Source organism: Furipterus horrens, unplaced genomic scaffold (genome assembly GCF_987537825.1).
Source record: "Furipterus horrens unplaced genomic scaffold, mFurHor1.1.pri manual_scaffold_11, whole genome shotgun sequence".
NCBI lineage: Eukaryota > Metazoa > Chordata > Mammalia > Chiroptera > Furipteridae > Furipterus > Furipterus horrens.
The window spans coordinates 6033866-6057751 of NW_028327181.1; the positions used below are offsets into that span (position 1 = coordinate 6033866).

At 59.4% G+C, this 23886-nt stretch overlaps 1 protein-coding gene across 1 annotated transcript in view; it reads right to left on the minus strand.

Moving 5' to 3' along the window:
• Positions 1–23886, minus strand: part of RBM19 (RNA binding motif protein 19) — a 90338-nt gene that overhangs the window by 57601 nt on the left and 8851 nt on the right. Inside the window, exons 9-21 of the mRNA XM_090291627.1 lie at positions 22331–22402; positions 21786–21989; positions 21358–21488; positions 20610–20731; positions 20068–20164; positions 19656–19766; positions 17855–18055; positions 16549–16678; positions 10141–10316; positions 9697–9757; positions 7892–7971; positions 5262–5317; positions 2347–2463 (exon numbers count right to left, since the gene is read on the minus strand). Of these exons, the coding sequence (XP_090147753.1) occupies positions 2347–2463; positions 5262–5317; positions 7892–7971; positions 9697–9757; positions 10141–10316; positions 16549–16678; positions 17855–18055; positions 19656–19766; positions 20068–20164; positions 20610–20731; positions 21358–21488; positions 21786–21989; positions 22331–22402 (1558 nt within the window). The remainder of the gene's footprint in view (positions 1–2346; positions 2464–5261; positions 5318–7891; positions 7972–9696; positions 9758–10140; positions 10317–16548; positions 16679–17854; positions 18056–19655; positions 19767–20067; positions 20165–20609; positions 20732–21357; positions 21489–21785; positions 21990–22330; positions 22403–23886) is intronic.

Below are 23886 nucleotides of genomic sequence, written 5' to 3' on the forward strand. Positions count from 1 at the left end.
GCCCTCCAGACCAGGGAGGGAGGCACGGTCCCACGCCTGAGTTCTGGGTCAGACACTGACGTTCAAATCCTGGCTCAGTGGCAAGGTCGGGCAGGATGCTTCCTGCCCCCAGGTCTCCAGGTTCCTTGCAGGTGCAGCAGGGATAAGGGTGTCCCTCCACCCGTCCTTTGCAGGACGCGCAGCACAGAGCCCAGAGCGGCGAGAGCTCCGAAGATGGAGCTGTCGTTTGGATTACACCGGGGAGCACAAGTCCGCAAAACCTGCCTGGCAAAATGGACCAGACTGGTTCTCCCAAAGCCAGATACCTCCCCCTGGTTCCGACCTTTGCTGCACACTGGCTTTGTCTGAAATCGGGTCTGTGGTTCCTAGGACAAGCTTGTCTCCCCGAGAAGGCTCACAGCACCCCCTGCTGGCCGCCCCTCGGAACGGCCCCAGCCCCTCAGCCCCTCAGCCCCCGGCCCCTGAGCACAACGAAGTGAGGTGAGCCCTCCTGGAAGCCTTCCGGGGTCCCCAGGGGTTGATGAAACTCCCAGAGGAACAATGGCAGGGAGAAGAGACACCGCATGGAATTACGCTCGGTGGACACTGATTCCTTGTCTTCTCAAAATAAGTATAAAACGCGAGATCAAACCAGTGCTCGTCCCTTCCCAGCCTGGTCTTTTGTTCCCTGGATCGGTGGCATCCCGCACAGACTGCGGGACCAGGCAACACTGTCACTTCGACAGGACCCTACTTCCGGACCAACATGTGCTGCTCCCAGCAATCCCATCTTGATCTGCAGTTCCTACGCGGCGGTCTTTTTAAAGAGCAGAGAAGCTTCTGTAAACAAGCAGACGCCCCAGGCCAAGGCTCGGGACCTCGCCTAACCGCAACCTTGCTCGCTCCTCTTGACGGATCTTTGGGCAGCAGGAAAACACCCCCCCAGGCTGTGACCCCATCTCACCAGCTGTCCCCACGCAGGGCACCTGGATCACAGCTAAGACGCTGCTGTTCAAACCCCGCGGGGCCCGCACCTTCACGTCAATGCCTGACGACCATGTCTGGTAAGGAACTGTACACCAGTGTGTGATTTAGAACAGAGCAGAGGACGGCGTTTTTTGAAGCAAATCCTCTAAATCAACCCCCCAGTCTTTCAACCAGTGAGAGCAAGAGGTAGATTCCCACATAAAGACACATCTCTTTGGCCTCTAAAACACAGAGCTTACTTATCTTCTGTATCCACAGTTGACCTTGCAAGATGCTAATTGGCAATTTTAATACAGACTTTGCTCTACATGCTAGAACTAGACAAACACAGGTTGCATGGATGAAGTCTAGTATGTAGAATCCTTCATGTCCACCCATGTGGGTTTCCAGAGCTCTCTCAGACCCCAGCCAAGCCAGAACGAGCTGCGTGGCTGGGGCTAACGTCATCACCGTCCCACGCTGAGGGCCAGGCCGCCCCTCTCTGTGCCACCCAGCACACACCTGGGGGGGGGGGTGCCTTGGCTTTAAACACTTCCCCCGTATGCCCCTTCATAAAGGTGCTGCGTGCAGGGCTCGGCGCTGGCTGACCCCTGGCTAATCTGAAAAGCCGGGCAGGGGAATGTCCAGCACAGGGGCCGCAAACTGGGGGCCCTTGGCGCAGACAGACTTTGTCCTGCACGGGGCCTGATTTTAGAAAGTGAATGAGTTGCCCACGTAGTCCCCCTAAGAATCCGGATGGCCAGTTTCTCTTTCAAAACATGGGAAGAACTGGTCTAGTTGAACCTGCCCTTCTGCATGACATCGCCTCGCCAGTCGCCACCCAGCGTGCTCCTGCGGGACCCCATGCCTCCCGGGCTCCAGAGATCCCCGAGTTCTGACCCTGTGCGAGCAGCTGCTGGCTTACAGCATCTGTAGGTGACTCACCCTCCCCGTGACACAGCCAGCCATGTAGACCAGCGGTCCCCAGTCCTGGACGGACACTAAAATCCCAACGTCGGGGCCCCACCCCTGACCAGGGGAATCCGACTGGGGGCTGGGCCCGAGCAAAGGCATGTTTGTAAGTCGCCAGGTGATCTGAATGTGCCGCCACCGAGAAGAGCCACTGGCTTACAACAAAGGAGGGCCCTGAGCAGCAGCAACGACGGACAGAACAAGGGCAGAGCTGACGGGGACGGAGAGGACCACCCTTTCTCGTCCCGCCCCTGGAGAGCAGTGGCTGAGAGTCAGGGAGAGAGGGCAAAGGCAGCCACAGATGACCTGTGCGAGGCCACTGCGCTGGTCTTTGGCAGAGCCACTGTGGGCCCGACGGCCGCCTTCCCCGAGGCTCCGGCAGGCTCGCCACGCACACGTCGCCCCCTGGACCGACCCGGCGCCCCTCACCTGAAGAGCTCGCGGATCTCCCGGATGTCGGCCTGGAAGGGGATGTTCCGCACCAGGATCTTGGAGGTTGTCTGCTTTCTGGGAACTTGTTTCTTCCGAGCGGACGTCAGGGCTGGCCTGGGGGGCAGGGAAAGGGGCTGGTCATCTGAGCATCAGCAGCTGCTGCCACTTTCCAGAACCAATGCTCGTCTCCCCTTCAGGTGAGGGGGTCAGGGAGGGCAAACGAGGCTGGGGCCACAGAGGAGGAAGCAGTCTCCCAGTGGGTACGGGCCAGAACTGTCGCAGGTGGACACATCCCACTCTTGGGTGTCCCCTGCACTGCATCCGAGGGACCCAGGGGCAGTCGGGGACCCTGATGGGGCTGAGGCCTGCTTCTCTCCAAAGCCAGTCTCCTCTGGGTTTTCCCAGACGCAGAAAGACCTGGCTTGTCTGGGAGCCTTCAGCATCACTCACCCACGCAGCAGCACCCAGCTTCTCACCGTGGAGACGGACCAGGGACGAGAAGAAGCCCTCAGCCCTCGGCCCTCAGCCCTCGGCCACCCCTCATGCAGTCCCGTCCCCTCCCACTCCCCCGCAGCAGGACGGGGTCACGGTGCGGCTGCGAGCTAACAGTCTGGGAGCAAACGCCAACGCAGCCACTCAGGGTCTGTGCGGCCGGGGCAAGGGCTTGCCCGCTGGGCCTCCGTTTCCTCAGCTACAGAACGGGCTGGACATTAGCGCCAACCTCGTTGCGCTGAGGACCTGACGAGAGATCCAGAAGCACAATAAACACCCCGTGCCCGGCAGCTCTGATCACAACAACTGCTGTGAGGACCCCCTCCCCAGAGTCTGCGCCACGTCGCCGCCTCAGGGGCCTCCCTGTCCGTCTCCCGTGAAACGGGGACCCCGGCTTCCTTTCCCTGCTTGGACTCGTCAGCGCCTCACAGCCCAGGACATTCCATCATGTTTCTGGTGTCTGTCTGTCTCCAGGGCTGTGCTGGGCACCGCGGTGCTCACCAGCCACACGCAGGCAGTTAACTCGAAAATAAAACAAATGCGAGATTCAGTGCCTCGCTTGCTGGGGTCACGGGCCTCCAGGAAGGTCCCCAGTGATCCCTGCCTCCTGGCGCTCAGGCCCTTGTGTAGGGGGTGTGACAGGCCGTCTCAGGGCAGGTCTGTGTGGCCCGCAGAGGACGCATGGCAACAGGATGGGACTTCGGAGACCAGGGCATGAAACACAGGGCTGTCTCCTCTTGCGCCCTCGCCCTGGGGGAGTGGGCTGTCAGGCTCTGAAGACACGTGCCACCCTAGGCAGAGGTGCACAGGGCGCAGAACTGAGGCCTCCTGCCCGCAGCCACATGAGGGCGCCATCTGGGAAGTGGGTCCACCAACAGCCCCTGAGCCTTCTGATGAGACTGCAGCCCCGGCCAACATCCTGAGAGCAACCCGGGGAGCAACCCCAAGACACAGCTGCCCAGCTGCGCTGCTCCCCAACGCCTGACCCACAGGGACTGGGAGACAATGTTTGCTGCCTCAGGCCATTAAGTTTGGGGGTGCTTTGTTACACAGCAACAGCTAACCCATACAGTGACACTCGCCACACTCCAAGGGCTCAAATGCCACATGTGCCACGTGGCGTCCATACTGGCTGGCACAGCTGCAGAACAGTATAGAGCAATTCCATCATTGCAGAAGATTTTATCGAATGCACTTCCCTAGGTGTAAACTCCACAGGGAAGCCCCGGCCGCAGCACCTGGGGAGAGTCTGGTGCACAGCTGGCCTTCTGGAATTTGTGTCGAATAAAGAATGACGCATGAGCACTGGCTAGGGATGGAGGTGTGCAAGGCGACTGCAGCCTGACTCCCTGGAAATGGGGGACAGAGAAGAAAGACCGCCACCACTGGCTGGACGCTCGTGTGCTGGCAGATGCTAGATGCTCTGCACCCGCCTCCAGTCTCACATTTTAATTTCTGGGCACCTCACCCACTCAAGGTCACAGCCTCTGGACGAGAACCCAAAGCCATGGGGCCCGGGGCCTGGACTCCCACGCCTACACCACAGCTCGGGAGCCCCCATTAGGTTTCTGAGGATCCTGTTGTGAGCCTGCTCGCTAAGGATGCCCAGCGTGGTGCGGCCCGGGATGGGTGGACCACATCTGAGGTGGCCGAGGCCAGATTCCCAAGCAGTGTGAAAAAGAGACAGAGAAGGAAGGAACAGCAGGTCAGCTCACTGGCAGCTAATCTGATCAAGGACCACACAAGTGGCCAAGTGGCAGGAAAGTACCAAATAAATATCCCAAACTGGCCTGAGGACTGTCAGAGGTGGTCGTTTCATCACCCGAGGCAGGTGGATGACAATGACAACGGTAATAACGGCTCACGCCGGGCGCCGCGCGAAGCCCCGCACGTGTATTAGCTCATTCAGACGTACAAACACGTTGTGATGTCGGGGAGAAACTAAAACTCCAAAAAAAGAGCTCCCTCCTTCAGGAAGCTGGGCGTTGGGCAGGCTGGTTGTCACCAGTCACCATCGGTAACACCCACTGAGTCTCCTTCCAGTTAACCAGAGGCGTCCCCAGGCCCTGCTGCCCCGCCCCACGAAGTGCAACGTCTGGGCTCTATGGCTTCTCCTCGTGCGGCCGAAGCGCCAGCACGCTGCACGTCTGCCCTGGTATACGCGTACGGCCGAGACGAGTGGGGCTGCTTGTTTTTCCTGTCTGCATCCCTTTTACTATAATACTCGCATCTTAAACGTTTCCTCAGTCCCAGTCCGTCAGGGAAACGGCGTCGGGGGGGCAGTGTGACGCCCCCTTACTTAGGAGGGGGGGGTCGGGTGAGAGGATGGTAAAGAGCCATGGGACACTCCTCAGGGCGCCAGCCCCAGAGCAGAAAGGAGGGGCTCAGGTCAAAGCAAAGAGAAGGCACCGAAGACTCACTTGGTGGCTCGTTCCGAGATCCTCACTTCCAGCTTGTGGTCGTCCACGACGTGGCCCTGAGAGAGAAGACAACACAGCCTGTCCCCGGGGTCTCCTAGGAACACTCACTGTAACCCCGCCCTTCCCCAGAGCTGGTGTCAGCTGAGTGAGGGGACAGGAAACTTTGGAGGGGGACTGACTGTCCCCAGCAGGAGGGGCTCATGGGAATCCAGGACAGAGAATGGCTTTTCCTGGAAATGGCTCATGTGGAGCCCGGGCAGTGGCTGGTGACCACGGAGACCCAGCCTTCCGATGTCCTCTTAAACCATAAGTGGGCCTTGACCTTGAGGGGCACAGAATTTTCCACTGTTTATAAGCGTTTTCAGGCCAAGCAAGCCCCTTTGGTCTGGCTTGCAGACACAGTTCAGTTCAGTTTACATGCTTTTTACAATAAATGCTAAACCACCATGGAGTTGCATCTAAGCCAGGCTCTAACGTCGGTCCCTTAGGGCAAAACTGGCTTATTAGCACAATTACCCTCAAAAACCCCTTCCATCGCCTATAAAACACAGCACGCCATTTGTCCGAACAATTCTTTGTGGCCACAGAGCATGTGCACACAGAGCAAGGAACAGAAGGCGATGCTGTGCAGAGCAGAGCCCTACAGCAGCCTGACGTGCACAGAACAGGAAGCTGGGCACTGAGTGTGTGGAGCTGAAAGCCAGTGAGAGTGTACATCTCACGGCCAAGTTGGATTTCCAGTGCCTCTCCAAAGACCGCAATGAGCAAGACCAGCAGAGAGATCTGGTGTCTCTGAGACCTGCCTTCCCATGAGGCATTCACTGGCCGAGGCCGAGACGGCCGCCCTATCTGGACGGGGCAGGAGTGTGCGGCTCCGTTCGGGGTAACACCCACCCCTTCATTTACACTGCCCGCCTGGCCACTGTGGGCTCCGAGTTTGCGAGCCCTGGCGGAGAGAGGGAGCCTTTCAAACTATAGGCAGATGTCCCCAGAGGCCCCCAGAGGCCATCACGTCCCCATCATTCTACCCAAACCCAACCCAGTCCTTTGCACAACTGCGCTGAGCCAAGGGGAAGGTCAACATTCTGCTACAACAATTGTACTGGCCAAGTGCCCACTTACAGTTTCCATGACCCCTAAGGCCCTTCCCGTGCCCAGGACGCTCTCTTGGGGTGGTCAGTCACCTGGAGGTTCCTGCAAATGAACCAAGTTCCCCAGGGTGGTGACCCTGTATGGGTGTCCCTTCTGCCGTGAGCTGTGGGACAGTGTGCAGCCTGCCTCGCCTGCCTTGTCAACTTGGCCATGTTCACACTGCTGGACCTTCACACCACCTGGCCTCATGCCGGGCAGGCCGTGTCCCCTTTTGTATGCACACAGACACATGGCACTCTGAATATGACTTAAAAGGGTCCCTGAACCTGCTGAAGCCCTCCCATGGCCTCTGGGTTTAGAAGCCTGTTCTAGAGACACCACTGTGAGCACCCAGCCTGTTCTGTCACCTCTCCTGCACGAGGACAGGCCCGCAGCTGTGGGGAGCAAGCGGGCCTATAGAAAGGTGCTTGAGAAGGCACGGATCCTCATCCCCTGCCACCGAAGGGCCTGGGGGTGTGGGGCCTCAAGGGATGGGTGCTGAGGCCCCTGTTTCAAGCCAGGACCTGGTCCCTTTGGGGTGCAAATCCCAGATCATTCTGCTCCCTACAGCCCCAGCTCCCCTCCTGCTATGGAGGGCCCCGATGTGCCCCTGAACTCTGGGCCCAGCAGGAGGGCACTGCTCCTTTCTCCATCTGCGCAGGACCTGGAGTCCATGTCTAAACACCTCTGAGGTCAGCTCCCTTCTCCGGCCGGCACGGCCTCCACGCTGGCCCAGGCCGTCACCCCTCCTGCCTGGATGACTCAGTGGTCCCCCTCCTGCCTCCTGAGATCCGCTCTCCACACAGCAGCTGGAACCTGTCCTGAGGCAGAAATCAGATACATCCCCAAGGAGCTGCAAGCCTTCCCAGGACACCTCACTGCCTTTATGCCCAATTCCATAGCCTTTAAAAGTCCTGCAAGACCCAGTCCCCCCACCGCCTACCCACACTGTCCCTGCATGCACTGGCCTCTTTCTGCTTCTCCAACACAGCAGCTCACTGCTGCCTTGGAGCCCCTGCCTCAGGCCCTTTGCACATGCTCTCCCTACTTCCTAGACGGCTTTCCCCTCGGACCTTTGTGTGGCTGACTCCATCTTGCTCATTAGGTGTCAGCTGACCTGTCACCTCCTCAGAGAAGTCTCCCTTGACCACAGAGCCTAAAGCAGCCCTTCCGCCATTGTGGTGCCTGGTTTATTACCATCCAAGCACCTCTCGTGACCTTGTGTATATGATTTGGAGGTCCTCTCTGCCACTGTCTCCAGGCCTAGCCCAGTTCCTAACACACACCGGGCCCTCGATAAACAGGCCTGGCTTAAATGAATGCATCAGTGCCTACGGTGTACTGAGGAAGCGTCTTGATTTTTCCTGGGCCACAGTCCCCTAGAGAACTAGAGAAAGCATGGCCTTCTCCGAGTTTCCTCTCCATATCAGAGGGCAAACAGGACCGCACCCCACCACCTGCCCAGTGACTCCATGAACCCTGCCTGAGAAACCCCTTACCTGGAGCTGCTTGAGCGCTTTCTGGGCCTGCTCAGGCTTCCTGTATTCCACGAAGCCAAACCCCATGGACAGCAGCGCTCCTGGGAGAGAGAGGGGGGCAGGGAGAACGCAGGGTGAACACAGGGCCCCGATGTGCCCCAGCCCGCGGTTTCGCATCCTCATTTCTTCGTACCCCTCTTCAATCCCAAAATTATTTCAGCTCCTGGCTTGCCATTTATTACTCGTCATCTTGAAGAATCGGCCAATGAGGTTTTACAGCCACCACCTGAGGCCTGATTGACCATTCATCAACAGATGATTGACATGATAATTAACTTCATAATAGAATTCCGCCTTCGGGAGGGAGCGGGAACAGGGATGATCACCGCCATGACAAGGGGCAAAACCTCCACCTGGGCAGCCCCCCACGCCCCCATACATAACGCACACAAGATGAGTATGTGCACCAAAGGCTTACTCTTCCCAAGTACTTCCAACCCCCTGACCACATTTGGTTCCTGGCTTGCAGACATAACTTTGGGAGAGGGAGGGGACAGCATTATTCGAACCTCTCTGATTGCCTAGTTCTAGGTAGTAAGTAGCATGAGTTCAGGGAGCAGGGTTGTCTCAATAATTTATCAGAAACTTGCTTCCGACTTCAGATATATATAATTAGGGGCAGGGGAGTTTTTGCAGGACACACATACACACAACTAAGACCTCTAATCACATTTTGTGTCGAAAGCACAAAATGTGATACATGCCTTCCCCCCGGCCTTTCATACCAACTTATTAATTTTATTCTCTATTGTTTTTCCAAGTTGAATTCAAGGAGGACTGGCTCAAATCTGATGGGTCCCAGGGAGGCTACAGATTTGCTACCTTGGCCCCACCAGGGTCTCCATCGACTGTCTCGTTTGTGAGAATTGTGCCCCCACCAGGGGGACCTCCAGGAGCTGCCCAAACACGGCTCTGTGGGCCACAGAACCAAGGTTTAGACAGAGCTGTAGGCTGGTGAGCAGCGCCACCCTGTGGTGACTTTAAACATTTGCTCTTCAGTGGATGTCTGAAAAACACTCCGTGGGAGGTTCAAGGTTGTGAGCGTGACGCTGAAGAAGCATGTTAGGTCAAGTTCGTGGCCCCATCACTGACACTGCACCTGCCCTCCTGCCCTGGGTTCCTGGGTCCGAGTCAGGTGGTGCAGGAGAGACTGGGACACTGGTTCCTTCCATGGCCCCACCGAGTCCCTGCTTTGGTGCAGCTCTGGCAGTGCCAATGACCAGTTCACACCCTTGGCTCCCGCTAGTGGCCCTTCTGCGGCTCTGGTCACATGGTTCTCCTCCCCGCTGCCCTCTGGGCTTAGCGGAGAAAGGGTGCTCTCCACCATGACCCTCTGCCCCGACGTCCCCGCGGGTCCCTTCGGCCCCGCCCCGCCGTGGCCTCTTCAGCAAGGCTGGCTGAGTGTGCTTTAGTTCCGCTGTGACCCGCACTGATCCTGACGCTGTCTGGAGTCCCCCAGATGGTGACGGCCGAGCCCAGAGAGGAGGGCTCCCACAGAGGTCCAGCCCCGTAAAGGCGCTGCTCCAGAACTATCTCTAAGGTGACAAAGGTCTGGGTTCTCAAGAACCTGGTGTGCAAGGCTGCTCCCGCTGGACATCAGGCATCTCCAGGGACATGGGAACAAGGATAACACTGGCAATGACAGTATTTCGGAACAGAAGATAACTTCAAAACGCTGAGCAAGTGAGCACTGCCCTACGCCCCGCCCGCCCCTGCCAGCGCCTTCCGGGACCACTGCGTGCCGGCCGCAGCCGCAAACAGCGTACCTGCTTTGCTCTTCTTCCTGGAGATGGAGCAGCTCTTCACCACGCCCGCTTTGGAAAACACCTGGAAGAGAGGTCAGCAAGGGTGGTCGGCAGCGGCCAGCTACCCCTACAGCCGTCGCGGGCGTGACTGGAAGATGGGGCTGCGCACCCCACCGCAGACACTGTGGGGCTTCGCTTCCTCAGTTTGCGATGCTAACGCTGACTGTAACCTTCACGCGACAGGCACCTCCGGAGTCTGTGGAAGCCCACCCCGGCCCCCAGGCTGGTTGGGCTGCTGCTCGGGTCCCTGGCCGAGACATCTACTGGGCAGCCCCGCAGAGACGTCAAGCAGGAGGGCTTGGTGTTAAACTACATGTGAACACGAGGCATGTTTACAAGCGGGACAAGTGCAGAGAATACGTGGCCGGGCCAGGCTTCCCATCCCACCCCCGCAGCCTCACTCACTCCCTTCAGCGTCTCCTCGGTGGTGTCGAAGTTGAGATTTTTAATAAACACAGTGCACCCAGGAAGGCTCTCCTCCTCCTCCTCCTCTTCATCCTCTTCTTCTTCCATCTTTGATGAAGAGTCGTCTGCTCCTCCTTCTGTTGCCTTTTCAGCTTCCACTGTCTCGCTGTTGGGCTCTGGGTCCCCAAACACACACACAAAAAAACCCCAAATCTATTAAATGATGTCTACTCTGCCTAAGTCACAGTACCTGCTAGATCAAGGATTCTCCGCTGTGTGGGACGCATCAAGAAGGGACATTAACACCTAGCCTGGGCTGGGTTTTAGCAACTGTGTGTGTGTGGTGGTGGGGGTGTCGGGGAAGACAGAGAGAGACATGGGCTGCTCGGCCTCCTTCCTGTTTTAAAGAGAAGGAATATGAAACACAGACTGGAGGCTGGAATGATGAGTGGTCACTAGAAGTGATGCTTCTGAACAGTGTCACACAGCGTGGACAAGTTCACGGGCAGTTGGAGGTGCTACACAGAGAACAACACTCATAATAAAAACTGAAGAGGAAAAGTAAGATAGGAAACAATATAGAATGCAACTGCCCTCCCACTCTGTTCACACGGGAACAGAAACAGAGCTCAAGACTGTCTTAAGCTGCTCACGGACTTCCTCAGCAGGCCTAGAAGGAAGCCCGACAGTTTTTTTCTTTAAAAATGAAAACTGATCAATGTTTCGGTTGATTTGAATCTGAGCACCGTCATTCATATTTTAAATTGTTTAAACAAACGTTCTAACTCTTCCCTGAGAAACTCGTGTCCACGCGTTCGTACTGCCCGCTGCACTGCAGACGGGTACGCACCCCCAACCAGGCATGACAGCTGCAGACACTAAACGGTCTGCCTACCCGCTAAAGCTGCAAGCTGGGTTTATTTCATTTACGTACAATATTTTGGAGTTTGGTAACTTCCATCCTACGATACATACTGTGCATCTGTAATACAGGTGAAATCGGACAAAAATTGGCAAGTCTGACTTGTTCTCGTAACGAAATGACTTACTCCGCGTGAAACACACACAGAGAAAACAGGAGGACAATGTACACCGTGTGCCCGCTCATTTCTGAAGAATGGGGTGACGGAGGGCCGTGGTTTCCTCCTGTCTCCAGCAGCCCCGCCCCCGCCCCCCCCCACTCCCTACTCGGAAGGAACAGCATTTCAGAAACAGGGCAAAGCCAATGTGAAGCCAGGCGTTAGCAGCGTGGGCGTGCGGCTCCTTCAGGGGCAGCCCTGGGGCTGACGGCATGAGTGTCACCCGAGGGACCGGAGCCTCACGAGGATGTAAACAGCATTCTGACCCCGAGAGGCCCTGCTGCCTAGAAACTGTTCAGTTTCCATCAGCCTCCCCAGGTTTCCCCCAAGTCTCATGAGCAGGGCTGGGGACAAACCCCTCCACATCCAAGCTTCTGAAGCTCCTGCCACATCCGCCAGGAAACCAACCCCCTTCTCAGCAACAGGCCACTATCAGAGCCCCCCACCCCCCCGCCAGCCCTGCAGATCTGCACCCTGTGCCCCCGTGAGGCAGCTGTGTGACCCGGCCCACAGCTGACGTGTACACCCCGGCCTCTCTCACATCTGCACTCAAATGGCTCAACCTTCTGAGAGACCCAAGGGGGCTGCTTGGGGTTCACATCTGCCTCCCACACTCGTGCCAAGCACTAAAGCCTCTCTGTCCCGCTGTGTTTTCTGATATAAGTATAATGCTTGCAAGTCCTGGAGCAGCGTCCACTGCTTTGCCGTAAAAGACCCTTTTAAACCATAAAGGAACTGGCTACAGCGATAACACTGTCAGCTGAACATCAGTTCGACGGGAGCCTTTGCCCCTCGTACGTCCTCCCTCGGAGGCGGGGCCTGAACCCAGACTCTCTCCAGGACAAAAAGAAAGAATCCACATAAAGGCTCCTTTCCCACACAATTTACCCAATAAGGTCCTCCACGGTGTGGCCATTTGTCCTCAAAACCCAACTTTCAAAGCAAAGCAGGGTGCAAAAGAATGGGAAGCAAGGCCATGCAAAGCAGCGAAGACACCAGGTTCCGAGCAAGGACTTCAGTGGAAACGCACGCCGTGGCCTTCAGCTGAAAGGCCATTTCTACCCGCTGGCTTGCCTCGCAGCGGCCATCTTGGGGATGAAAGGAGAGGCAGGAACTGATTCAGTCTCTCTGTGCCAGGCCCGGGGTTTGATGCTTTAAGTGTGCCATCTTGTAATGAATGACCATAGCGGCCCCATCACGAACGGGTGGCCCAGGGAAACTTCTGGGGGGAGCTGTAGCTGCACCCTAAGTCCCAGGCCCAGCCACTTGCCCTCACAGTCCCCCCGGAGTCCTTTTCAGAGCCCTTACCCCGATCTAAAACCGCCCTATCAGTTCGTTTCTGTCGGCATCCCCCACCTAGAAGGGGAGCTCGCTGAGGATGGGACCAGTTCTGCCTTCGTCAGCTCTGACCCCGCACCGGCTGGCCCCCAAAACACGTGTGGCTGAGGACGGGGTCCAGCCTGTGTGTGCGCCTGCCTGGAACACAGCCAGTGCTCTGCAGATGGCACGCGGGTGACTGAGAGTCACAGCTAAGAGCAAGACCCGGGAGCTAGTGGCTCTGAGTCACACATCCCGGCTCCCTCGGATGAGTGACCTTGTGCGAGTCACCCCCTCTGTGCTTCCTTCTTTCCACCTAAAAAAAGGGATGAGGACAACGGCCTCCGCTTGTAGGACAATTACGAGAACGAACGGGGCCTGGCTCACCCAGGAGCCCACGCCGCCCAGCCAGGCCTTGAGAAACCCCGGGGAACATGTTGGAAACCCCAAACCCTGCAGGGAGGAGAGTCAGCTGGAGAGTCGGTGGGGACAGCCCGCTGCCCTCGTCGCCTGATGCTGCTGGCTTCTGAAAACAGCTAGCGTCACACCAGAGTCCGGGGACCGAGTCCCTGCCAACCACATCCCTGGGAGCTTCTGCTCTGGAGTGGCCCACGCCCGTGTCCACAGTGGTAGAGAGATGGCCAAGAAGCAAAGGTCATTATAAAGGCACTTCTGCTCCTGGCCCCGAGTGGGGAGACACAGCAGGCAGGACGAGGAAGAAAAAACGAGGTATTGTAAAACTCAAACAGATGTTTGCCAACGAAATCGCCAGGAACCAGAGAAAAGGGGAGAAGAAAGGAAGCAGGGCTGGGCCCCAGGGTGGGGAGAGGCGGGTGGGGGCGGGGGCTGGGAGAGGCTGGGGAGAAAGCGCTTCCACCGCAGTTAGCACAATAAAACCCAGTCACGCATCGCCGCATGGGGCCTTGTTATAATCAGGCGGCAGAATTTAGTGTGGCTCCCCGCTTCCCAGCTCTGGGCAGAAGGCTGACAGCTCAGACTGTTATCAGTTGCAAGCAGCTTTTCAGGACCTGCCCCCACTCGGAGCCCTTTATCTGGAGGTGAGGGTCTTGGTTGCGGGGAGATAAAACACACGGCCCCCTCCCTCAGGGCGGGTACAGAGAACGAGGGCTCTGCAGAGGGGGGGCGGGGGGGTGAACAAAAACGCCCCGTCCACGCCCCTCCCGCTTGCCTTCCTCTGGAGCCGGGGAAACGCAGGCTGGGGGGCTGCCCGAGGCCTGTGCAGTGGTGACGGGGATCTGCAGACGCGTCGGGCACAGTGTGGAGAGGCCGGGTGTGGGGGAGGAGCGGGTGACAAGGAACAGCGCAGGGGAACAGAGGGGACTACGCACGTGATATGTTAGGAAAGAAACAAAAAGGGCAGAAAGAGGCCGCGCAGATGAGCCCTGGGGACTTGTACGGCGACAGCGTGGAACGAGGCCGGGCTTGAAACCGGTACAGACGGGCCGATATCTGAGCCTACTTGCTGGGACTGTGCCCCCTGCCCCTCCCCCCGCGCCTCCCTGCGGAGTCACGTCAGGACCCTGGACAGCAGCCCCAGGATGTAGGGCTGGTCAGGACCAGTCTCTCTGGGGTGCCCTGGACACGGGAGCCTGGGGACGTGGGCTGGGCTGGGCAGTGGTCTACCCTCAGAGCAGGGGACACCGTCTCTGCAAAGCCTCCAGTCTGCGCCCAGGGCCAACACCTACTACTGCTGTGACGTCTCAGCGGTCCCCAAACAGCCCCACCTGACCCCCTCCCACGCGGGAGGTTGTGGGGAAGAGGACCGTGTCATGCCCTTGTGGTGACCCAGGCTTAGCGGCGGGCACGAAACTGGTGCTCACGGCGGAGTTAAGAACCATCCGTTGTGGCTGCAGCAGGAGCCACCGGGTCTGAGGAAGGGCGGACCCCAGGCAGGCACGGGCACTGCGCCCACGGTAAACGCGCGGAAACTAAGCCTCGGCCAAGGACGGCAGCTCACCAGCCAGAGCCAGGAGAGGCCATCGAGGGACACGGGGTTCCGGGAGCTCTGAGCCTCACGTGCCGAGGAAGCCCAGGGCCCAGATGCCACTTCTGCCCGTGGGCTCACCCAGCACCCACCGACTGCTCTCCTACTGGGGGCCGGGCACTTCTCTGGGTGCTGGGGTACGGCAGCGAGCAAGCAGATGGGGCCCCGGCCTGTGGAACGGACGTGCCCGCAGGGGAGCCAGGCGGACAGACCCTGAGGAAACGGACCCACGTGATGCGCTCCCAGGACGGGGTACGCATCTGAAACCACGCTGAAGGTGAGCCGACGGGGTGGGAGTAAATCCGTGCCCACCGTGACGGTCGTCGTCAGTGACAGGGTTACTGTCATGGGGCAGGTTCTGATCCTGGGCTGACCGCAAAGAACAAACCTCCTAAGGACAAACCACAAAGAACAAACCATCACTAAGCTCCTACTATGTGCTAGAGACTTGCCCCCCCCTTTCACAGATACAGGGCGAGGTGCAAACCCCTCTTTCCGCACGCGTCCACTCCCCACACAGGCAGGCAGCTGCTCCGCGCCAGAGATGGCTGTTATGCAAAACAAGCAAATAAATACGAAGTGTGACAAGTGTGACAAGTGTGACAGGAAGAACAGAGCGGAGGGAGGGAGGCAGCAGACGGGCAGGTGAGCGCGGCCCCGTGGCCTGTGGAGACGCCGTGTCCTCCCGAGCAGGTGGGAAAGGGCCCCCACACCTGCCAAGCGTCTGTGCCTTAAAGGAGCACCCGCTTTTGGTCAGGGTCAAGTTCATCAAGTGACGTGAAAACCGAGGCAGCTGCCGGCTTGGGGGAGATGGCCACTTAGAACAGGCCCCAAGGACATAACGAGGATCCTCTTTGACGGAAGCAGGTTCAGAAGACGACCCTAATCCAATCTGTGGACAGAACTAACTCCTAAGCAGGGGCTGGGGAGGAGCTTTGAAAGGCTCCCACCCAAAACTATTTGTTTCTCCCATGACCAAGGGCACTGCAGGGCCTCCAAGGGCTTAGGCTGGAGACCCCGCTGCGGGGAGCAGGGTGCCTAGACCACGGCTCCCCAAGCCCTGCGCTGACCGGGCCAGTCTGAAGGTCTTACCGACGCCCAGAGAAATGAGAGACGCAGAGGGCGGGGAGGTTTGTGGACAGTGAGGTCTATTCAGTGAAAGGATTGCTCTTGAGTCTGAGAATTTTACCGCCCATACTTTCTTTTAATTCTTTTGCTGTTAAACACCCGTTTTAAAATAAGAACAATGGAGATGGTAGATGGAAGACTTGTGTTTTTTTAATTCTTATTTTAACCAACTGGTAACCCCAAGGGGGAGGGATGTTACTGATGAGCAAAAATATTAACCCTTAGCTAAAAGGACAGAGTCCCTTAAAAAACTTCTCTAAAGGTCTTTAATTCTAAGATGCAGTTGTGGGTTCCCAGACCAAGTGGTTCTCAACTGGGGGCTGTACCACACCCTAAGGGGCATTTGGGAACAGCGGGTGGGGTGGGGGGGCGGGGTCAGCTCGTCACAGTCACTAGGGCTACTCCTGACATTGCTGGTGGGGTCCAGAAATGTGAAGCATCTTACAGTCCGCAGAACGGTCTCAACAAGGAAGGCGCCCAGTGCCGATGGCACCCCCTCCCTTCCCTTTCCTGCCTTTGCAGTACCTGGACGCCAGGGACCCTGCAGAGTGTCTGTCCCCTCTGCCAGCCACCCTCGCCCAGGAGGTGTATGACGTAAGGCTGTTTTATTTGCTGTGTTCTGAGTCCCTGGTAAGATTCATTTTCCCCCGTTACAACCTCTAACCAACGGACCAGAAAGCTGACCGCCCCAGGCTGCGCCCATCATTTCCGTGCTGTTCTTTAAAGGACGTTTTATCCGCCTGTGAAGTCCAGGAGTCTGACACCCACTGTTCCCCGGGATGAATAAAGAACCTCAAACCTAATAAATATCCAGTGTTGTCCCACCCCGCGTCCCTACCCACTGTCCCAGGACACCCTGATCCCAGACTCAGCTCTCACCGGCTTCTGGCTCCACCCTGTCCTTTTCCGCAGGTTCCACGGGAGTGTCTTGGGGTCCTTTCTTCTGCGGGGCTGAGCTGGAGAAGACGCCCACTGGAGCCCACTCGAGATAGAGGGGGACGTGGTGAAACTGCAGACGGAGCGGGAGGGACTCAGGGCCTCACTCACACGGACGGAGCCCGAGGTGCCGAGTCCGAGTGACTCTCCCCAGGACGGAGCCAGGAAGGAGCAGAGCCAGAGCGCTCAGTGCTGTGGCTCAGGCTCGGGGCTCGGGGCTCGGCCGCACATCTTTGTCACTGGATGTGTGTGTCCCTGGGGGTTTCTCTAACCTCAGCATGAATGGGGAGCCTGTGTGTGGGGGGCAGAACCAGGGATGAAATGCAGCCCCCTGCAGGAAGTGCAGAAGGGCTGCTAGAGACCATGTCCCCCGCCCCCAAGACCCTCACGGGCAATGCATGTGCCGTGCGTGTGCACAGCTGTTCTTCTAAAGGACAAGGAAGACGCCAACCGAGTGCGCGCAGCATTCAGCGCCTGACAAACAGGAGCTACTTGCAGTGGGTTGAGAGGTGGCCCCCACAGTGATGTCCATGTTCTGACCCCCGGAACCTGGGATGGGGACCTTATTGGGAGATAAAGGTCTTTGCAAATGTCACTAGTGAAGGATCTTAAAATGAGATCATCCCAGGTTTCGTGGGTGGGCCCTAAATCCAAGGACAGAAACAGAGAAAAGGAGACGGCACAGGAGCCGGGCAGACTGGGGGGGCTGCAGCCACAGGAGCCGAAGGGGCGAGGCAGGAGCCCCCCTGGAGCCTGCAGAGGGTGCAGGGCCCTGCCGACGCTGTGACTGCAGACTTTGGGCCCCCAGAAAAGTGGTTTTAAGCCACTAAATTTGGGGTAACTTGATATGGCGGCCACAAGAAACTACCGTACTAATATTTGTGTGTGTGTGAGTATATTTGTTTTGCTTTTTCACCCGGAAACAGGAGACAGCCCACTTACAGAACTGACTTCCCTGTTACTGCTGGCGCAAGACACCAAAAGCACCAGGAATGGCGGTCCCATTCACAAGGGGACAGAAGGCCGAGGACCCGGATTCAGGCAGAGCCGAGGCCTGCTTCCTCGGGGACAGTTCCGCTTCTCCCTCTCACATTCTCCCACCCAGGTGTTCTCAGTGGGGAATAAAACCCACAGTCATGACGGAGATGATGGTTTTTAGACCGGGCTCCCCCGGGCCAGGTCTGGGTTCAGACCGCCACCACACCTGGGCGCCGTTCACCCCCTCCGGAAGCAGCGCCGGGCACCCTACCTTGGAATAGGCCAGGTGCCTAAAGGCCTTGCGGGCCTCCAGCGGCTCCAGGAACTCCACAATGGCGGTGATGCCCCCCTCGGGCAGCAGCACGCGGCCCAGGCTGCCGAATCGGCCGAAGGTCTCCTGCAGCTCGGCCGCCAAGGTGCCTGCCGGCAGGTTCTTAGCCAGAATCACGGTTTTGCTCCGCTCCGCAGCGGCCTGCGAGGGAGGACATGAGCACACTTGGAACAGCAGAGGGCGCGGGGGGTGGGGTGGGGGGGTGCTCGGCCCCCAGCACCAGCCCCGATCCGTGGCCGACGCCAGACCAGGTGCCTATTTGGGACCGCTTGTCACTGGCACTTCAACAGTGAGCCCAGGAGACGCCACTGTCTCAGGCACGTGGCGCCACCGATCAGAGGGGGCTCCGTGGAATGGCTAAGGGTGAGGGCTCCAGAGTGGAGTCCCTGGTCAAACCCTGGCCCCTCCACTTCAGAGCCGTGGCAGACCCTGCCAGTGCCCACCGCAGCCCTTGCGGGGCCTTCAGGAGCGCTCCAGCCCAGGCCAGCACTGCGTCTCGGCACTGGGGGCCTTCTCTGGCCGCTGCAGGCCGCCCACTGCCACACGTGGCAGGTGACAGGAGCTGGTGCACCCCGGGCCTTTGGGGGAGTCCTGCAGGTGCCTCAGGTAGAGCTGCAGCCACTGCTGCATACGGGACTGTCCTAAGCACGCTCAGTCCTTCTCACCGGCGGCCTCTGCCCAATCCGCCACTTGCCCTTGAATCTGTCTCAGAGTCTGCTTTTGGAAGAACCCAAACCAAGACACTAGCTATACGGCCTTGATAAACGTGCGGAGCTGCGCCTCGGCCCCTACCTAGCCCAAAGGCACGGCAGCTGTTTCACGGGGCCACCCCATGAGAGGGAGCTGGGCTCGCACAGGCAAAGTGTACACACGGGAGAAGCACCGTGGGAGCTTTAGAGACTGCGTCATTGAAAAATAACGTTGGCCGCGTATGAGAGTCAAAAAATGTAATGGACGCATTCCAGGTCCAAGGATCGTCTGGGCGTGAGTCTCGGCTCAGCCACTGACCGACCCAACCTGAAACCCTGGGTCAACTGCCGTCCCCGTGGGCCACCGTTCTGTCATCTGCAGAATGGGCTGACAGGGACGCCCATCCTGTGGGCCTCAAAAGGTCGCCTCAAGGACTGCGTGGGGCCGGTCGGGTGGAAGCCCCTGCAGGCTTAAAGTAAAAGCGAAGGCTGGGGAACCTGAGGAAGGAGCTGTGTGGGCGTCAGAAGCTGAGACTGAGTCCAGACTCCTGCCACAGACGCTCTGTCGGGCTGTGAAGCCACCTCCCTCTCTCTCTGGGCCTCAGTTTCCTTACCTGTGAAATGGAGGGCAGAGTGGGTCCTCTAGACCTGAACAGCGATAACCCTAAGAAGAATCCCCATCTGGCGGACAGTGAGCACGTGGAGGTGCTGCCTCTCCCCTACTTGGGTCAGGAAAGGCCTGACGCTCCAGGCAGACCACAGGTGCTCCCAGCACAGCGCTGGTGGGGGAACGGGATGTCTGCCCCCCTCCCCGGAAGGAACCGTGGGTTACGAGGTAGCCCTCTTGCACGTGGCCCCTGACAGACACCACCTAGGTTGGATGGGCCCCTCGTCTTGGCCCATATAATTTTTTTGTTTTCTTTAGAAACTAAACATTAGTGAAAATCACCACCCGTGCAAGGCCTGAGCCTCAAACCCGGCAGCAGGGCCCAGACCTGCAAGCTCGCCAGCGGCCGGGGGCCACAGCAGCCGAGGAGCCAGGGCGGACCCACCTGGCTGAAGGAGTCCAGGCTGACCCCGTTGTCGAGGAGGAAGCGCCGTACTTCTTGGACGAGCTGGGTCTCCCCCAGGGCCACGCGCACGGCCACGCTGCCCTTGGTCTCCTGTGGGAGAGGGGAAGGTGGGGGGCCGTCAGCTGTCAGGCAGGTGACGAGCCAGCCATCCCATCTCCCGGCAGCCCGGGAAGGAGGCTTGGATGGAGAGGACCCGCTGAGGCCCCGCCGCCTCCACCACCCCGACGGCTCTGGCTTCCGCATCTGTCACCGCAGGCCAAGGCCCACCTCTCCAGCCTCCCCTCCCCTCCCCCTCCAGTCCGGCCACACGGGCCTCTCAGCTGCCCCTCCCAGACGCCAGACTCAGCACCCCCCTCCCCCAAGCTAGGGCATCGGACGGGCCCTCACTCACGTGGTCAAACACTTGGCTCTTGGTGGCGCTGTACTTCTGCGCGATGGCGTCGGCCACTGCGTTGGGGCCCATGAACAGCGTGTTCCAGTTGTGAGAGCTGAGAGGCAGAGGGACAACAGGGACGTCAGACCGCGGCTGAACGACGTGAATAGTCCTTCAGGTGCAAGACCCTTAAGACACGAGTTCACTGGCCTGGCTCTCTGAGCCCCAAAGCCGCCTCCTCCCCGCAGCCTGCCTGGGTGGGCCAAGTGCCCGGGGCCTCAGGACAGGGTCAGCGATGACGCGAACAACCCCGAGCCTCTGTCACCGACGCCGCGCCGGGACCCGAGTGCTTTGCCTTCATTGATTCATTTCATCCTTCCAACAGCACGTAACTAAGGCGCCACGGTGGGCTTCCCATCGTGAAGAGGAGGAAACTGGGCTCGGCAAGGTTCCAGATGAGGGGCTGAACCCCACAAGGAGCCAGAGCCCCGAGGCAGCCAGGAAGGGTGGGGTGGGGGCAGCAGGGCCTGGGTCAGGGCCCACAAGCTGTGGGTTCGCACCTGGAGCTGTTGGCTTTGTCTTTGGACTCCTTCTTCTTCTTGTAAGAGGATGACTCCGGGGCACTGGAGTCCTCGCTGGGCTCCTTCTTGATGGTGGATGGTAAGACGTGGAGCATCCTGCCCTGGAGTGGGGCGAGGGGAAGGGGGGTAGCGGGAGGAAGGGGCGGGTGCTCCTACACCCCGGCCCCGGACGCCGGCCTCTCCGTGAGCACAGGGACCCGACGCTGGAACGGAGGCCGTCTCTCACAGCCTCACAGAGGAAACTGGTCGGGGTGCAAGAGGTCCCCGCAGCCCCGCCACCCCCCAGGCCTGGGCCCCCTCCTGGTCCTGCGCATGGGTCTGGCCCCAGGACCACAGAGACCAGTAAATCACGAATGAAGGACTGAAAGAGGGACCAGGGAGGAGAGGGAGCCTGGGCTGGAGGATGCACTCTGAGCACCTTACATGGAGCCCTCGCATTCTACTGTGGCCACTCAATGGGCCTGTGTCCAAATGCCTTCCCTCGTTTTTCCTCTTTCAAGTGCTGTTTCTCTGGATGCAGAGCACATTTATTCATTCAACAAACACTTTCTGAGTGCCTCCTCTGCGCCAGGCGCTGTCCGGGTGCTGACAGATCCGTGCCACAGGGCAGACCCGGCCCTCAGGGAGCTCTGCCTGAGCGGCTTCACGGCCACTGGGTGCGCTTTCTCAGACCTGGGTGCCTCCCCGCCCCGGGGCCCAGCAGCGCCCCCCAGCCCTGAGCACTCACCTGGAACACCTGCCCGTCCACCTCCGCGTAGGCCTTCACGGCGTGCTCGGGGAACATGAAGGTGACGAAGGCGAAGCCCTTGGGTTTCTTGGTCAGGCTGTCGATGGGGTAATGCAGCTCGGACAGGGGACCTGCGGGCAGGAGAGTGTCAGTGTCCTGCGGCCAGGACGTGCTGTGTGTCGGGCACTAAACAGGGGACAGGTGAGAGTGCTGTGCTGCCGCTCTGGGTTGGCCCGAGTAGGGGCATGGTCAGCAGCTGCAGCGGAACCACCTCAAAGGTCAAGGGTGTCCTTTCATGGCTCTTTATGCTCAGGGACCTTCAACTCCATTTTATGGACGACGGGAGGTGACTGGGACTTGAGCCCGGCCGCCGGCCTGCTCTCGTGCCACGGGCTCCGGGTGTGTGGCCGCCAGGGGCCGCGCCCTACCGAAGCCGGAGAAGAGCTGCTGCAGGTCCTCCTCGGTGCTGGTGTAGGGCAGGTTCCGCACAAAGAGCCTCCCGGAGTCGGCCAGGTCCTCTTCCTCCTCGTCCTCCCCGAGCGTCCGGCCTTGCCAGGGCTTGGCGCTAGTCTTCAGGGGCCCCTTGGCTACGGGGACATTCTTTTCCCTGAACACCTCGATGTAGCGGCCGCCTGCACCAGGAGAGGAGTCAGGACTCAAGGGGCAGGCCGAGCTTGCCAGTGCTCCGGGCTGGCGGGGGCCGCGGGGCCTCCTCCGATCCCGACCCCCCCACCCTGTACTTTTCCATCCCACAGCGCACCAGGTTCCTCCCTGTCTCCCTGTTTACGTCAGTTTACCCTAACTCAGCTGCCCAAGGGCAGGGGTTTGGTCAGTTCTGTTCGCTGCTGTCTCCCCAGGGCCTAGAGCAGGGCCTGGCACACGGCAGACGCTTGATCAGGACGTGTGGAGTCACTGAATGACTAAACGAACCCTTACCACCGCGCAGCGATGGCACCCGTCCCAGGGTCCTTACCCATGTATTCTCTGTTGCATTTCAAAGCTTTCTTTACCTCCTCTTCGCTGCTGAAATCCACAAAGATGTATCCTGAGAAAGGGCAATGACAAAGGTCAAATCCACAGGCCCTGTGGACGCCCACGGGAGCCATCCACACTGTGCTAGGTGTTCAGGGGAATCTGAGCAGAAAGTGGGGAAAACTTCCATGTTTGCCAGTTTTCCAAAATGCAAGGACACCCTCCCACTCTTTTCAGGGAGCATTTAGCCCCTGGGCCCGGTTTTACAATGAAGACGCCCGCACGGAGGCGGCCTCCCCTCCCTGCCAGCCTCGCCCAGCCGGACAGGGGCCCGCTCTGGGGAGACGGCCTGTGCCGGCCGTGCTGTGACCCAGCTCAGCACCAGAGGAGCCCCCTCCACAGCCGCGCGGCCGCGAGCCCGAGGCCCCGGCGTGCACAGAAGCCGGCACAGGGAGTCCTCTACCCTCGGCCTCGTGGGGCTCAGTCCTGGGGGGCAGCAGAGCAAGCGTCATCCCCCACTTGCCTAGAGTGGACTGTCCACCCCAGGGCCCATGGCTGACCGGGGGCAGCGCTGTAACATGGGCCCCCAGGGGGGTTGGGTCTCTGTCACAGCTGCACCCAGAAGTCTCACCTACCCCACATGTACCTGCCACTCCCTTCCCTCCTCTGTCAACCCCCTGCAGCTGCAGCCGGGCCCCACCCAGCACCCATCCTCCTCGGGTTCACTGCAAAAGCACCCCCTGCCCCGGTCCCCCCGCCCCCGCCTCCTTGTGGGCCCCACCTTGGACCCTCCGTTCCCCAGCCAGGGGCCAGTCTGATCACTGCCTCCCCTTGTTTTAAGCCCCAGTAGACCCTGCCCCTGGGCTGAAGCCCGCAGTCATTACGGAGGCCCCAGCCTGGGGGCCGGCCTGCCCCCTCAGCAGCTCTTCCGTGGGGACCTGCTGTCCCTTCTCTAACCGCCCAGCTCCACGGCCTCCAATACGGTTTCCCTGTCCTGACAACTCACGAGTGCTCCCCCTGCCCCCTCCCCGGCCACTCCTGCTGGTCTCTGCCGTGCCGTGAAGCGGGGTACCACCAACCACCACCACCACCAGCCAGTCAGGGAGTGCGCAATAGGATGCAGCGCTGTTCTGAATGCTGTGTGTCATCTTAGTCACTGAGTCCTCCCAGCTAAATGAGACACGACCACCCTACTGCAGAGAGTGGGGCTGGCCAACGGCCCTGCCCAGGGAGCAGGGCTCTGGGCTGTGGTGCTCCGAGCAGAGCCGGGGGGTGGGGCACGCACAGAGACCTAAAGGTGGGAGGACCAGGCCTAGAGCAGGAGCCCTCTCTTCCCCGACTCTGGCCCCCGCCCGGCCCAGCATCTTCTCGCTAAGGCCGGCCTGCACGCCTGGGGCTGCCCGGACGGCCTGGCCGTGGTTCTCTGAGCAGCCCCAGCGCTGCAGCGGCCTGCCCTGCGGCCCTAGGACAGCCAGACCCAGGGCTCCGAAGCCCAGGGAGTGAGTGGAAACCTGGGTGAGGGCAGGAAGGGGGCCACGGCACACGTTCTCAGCAACC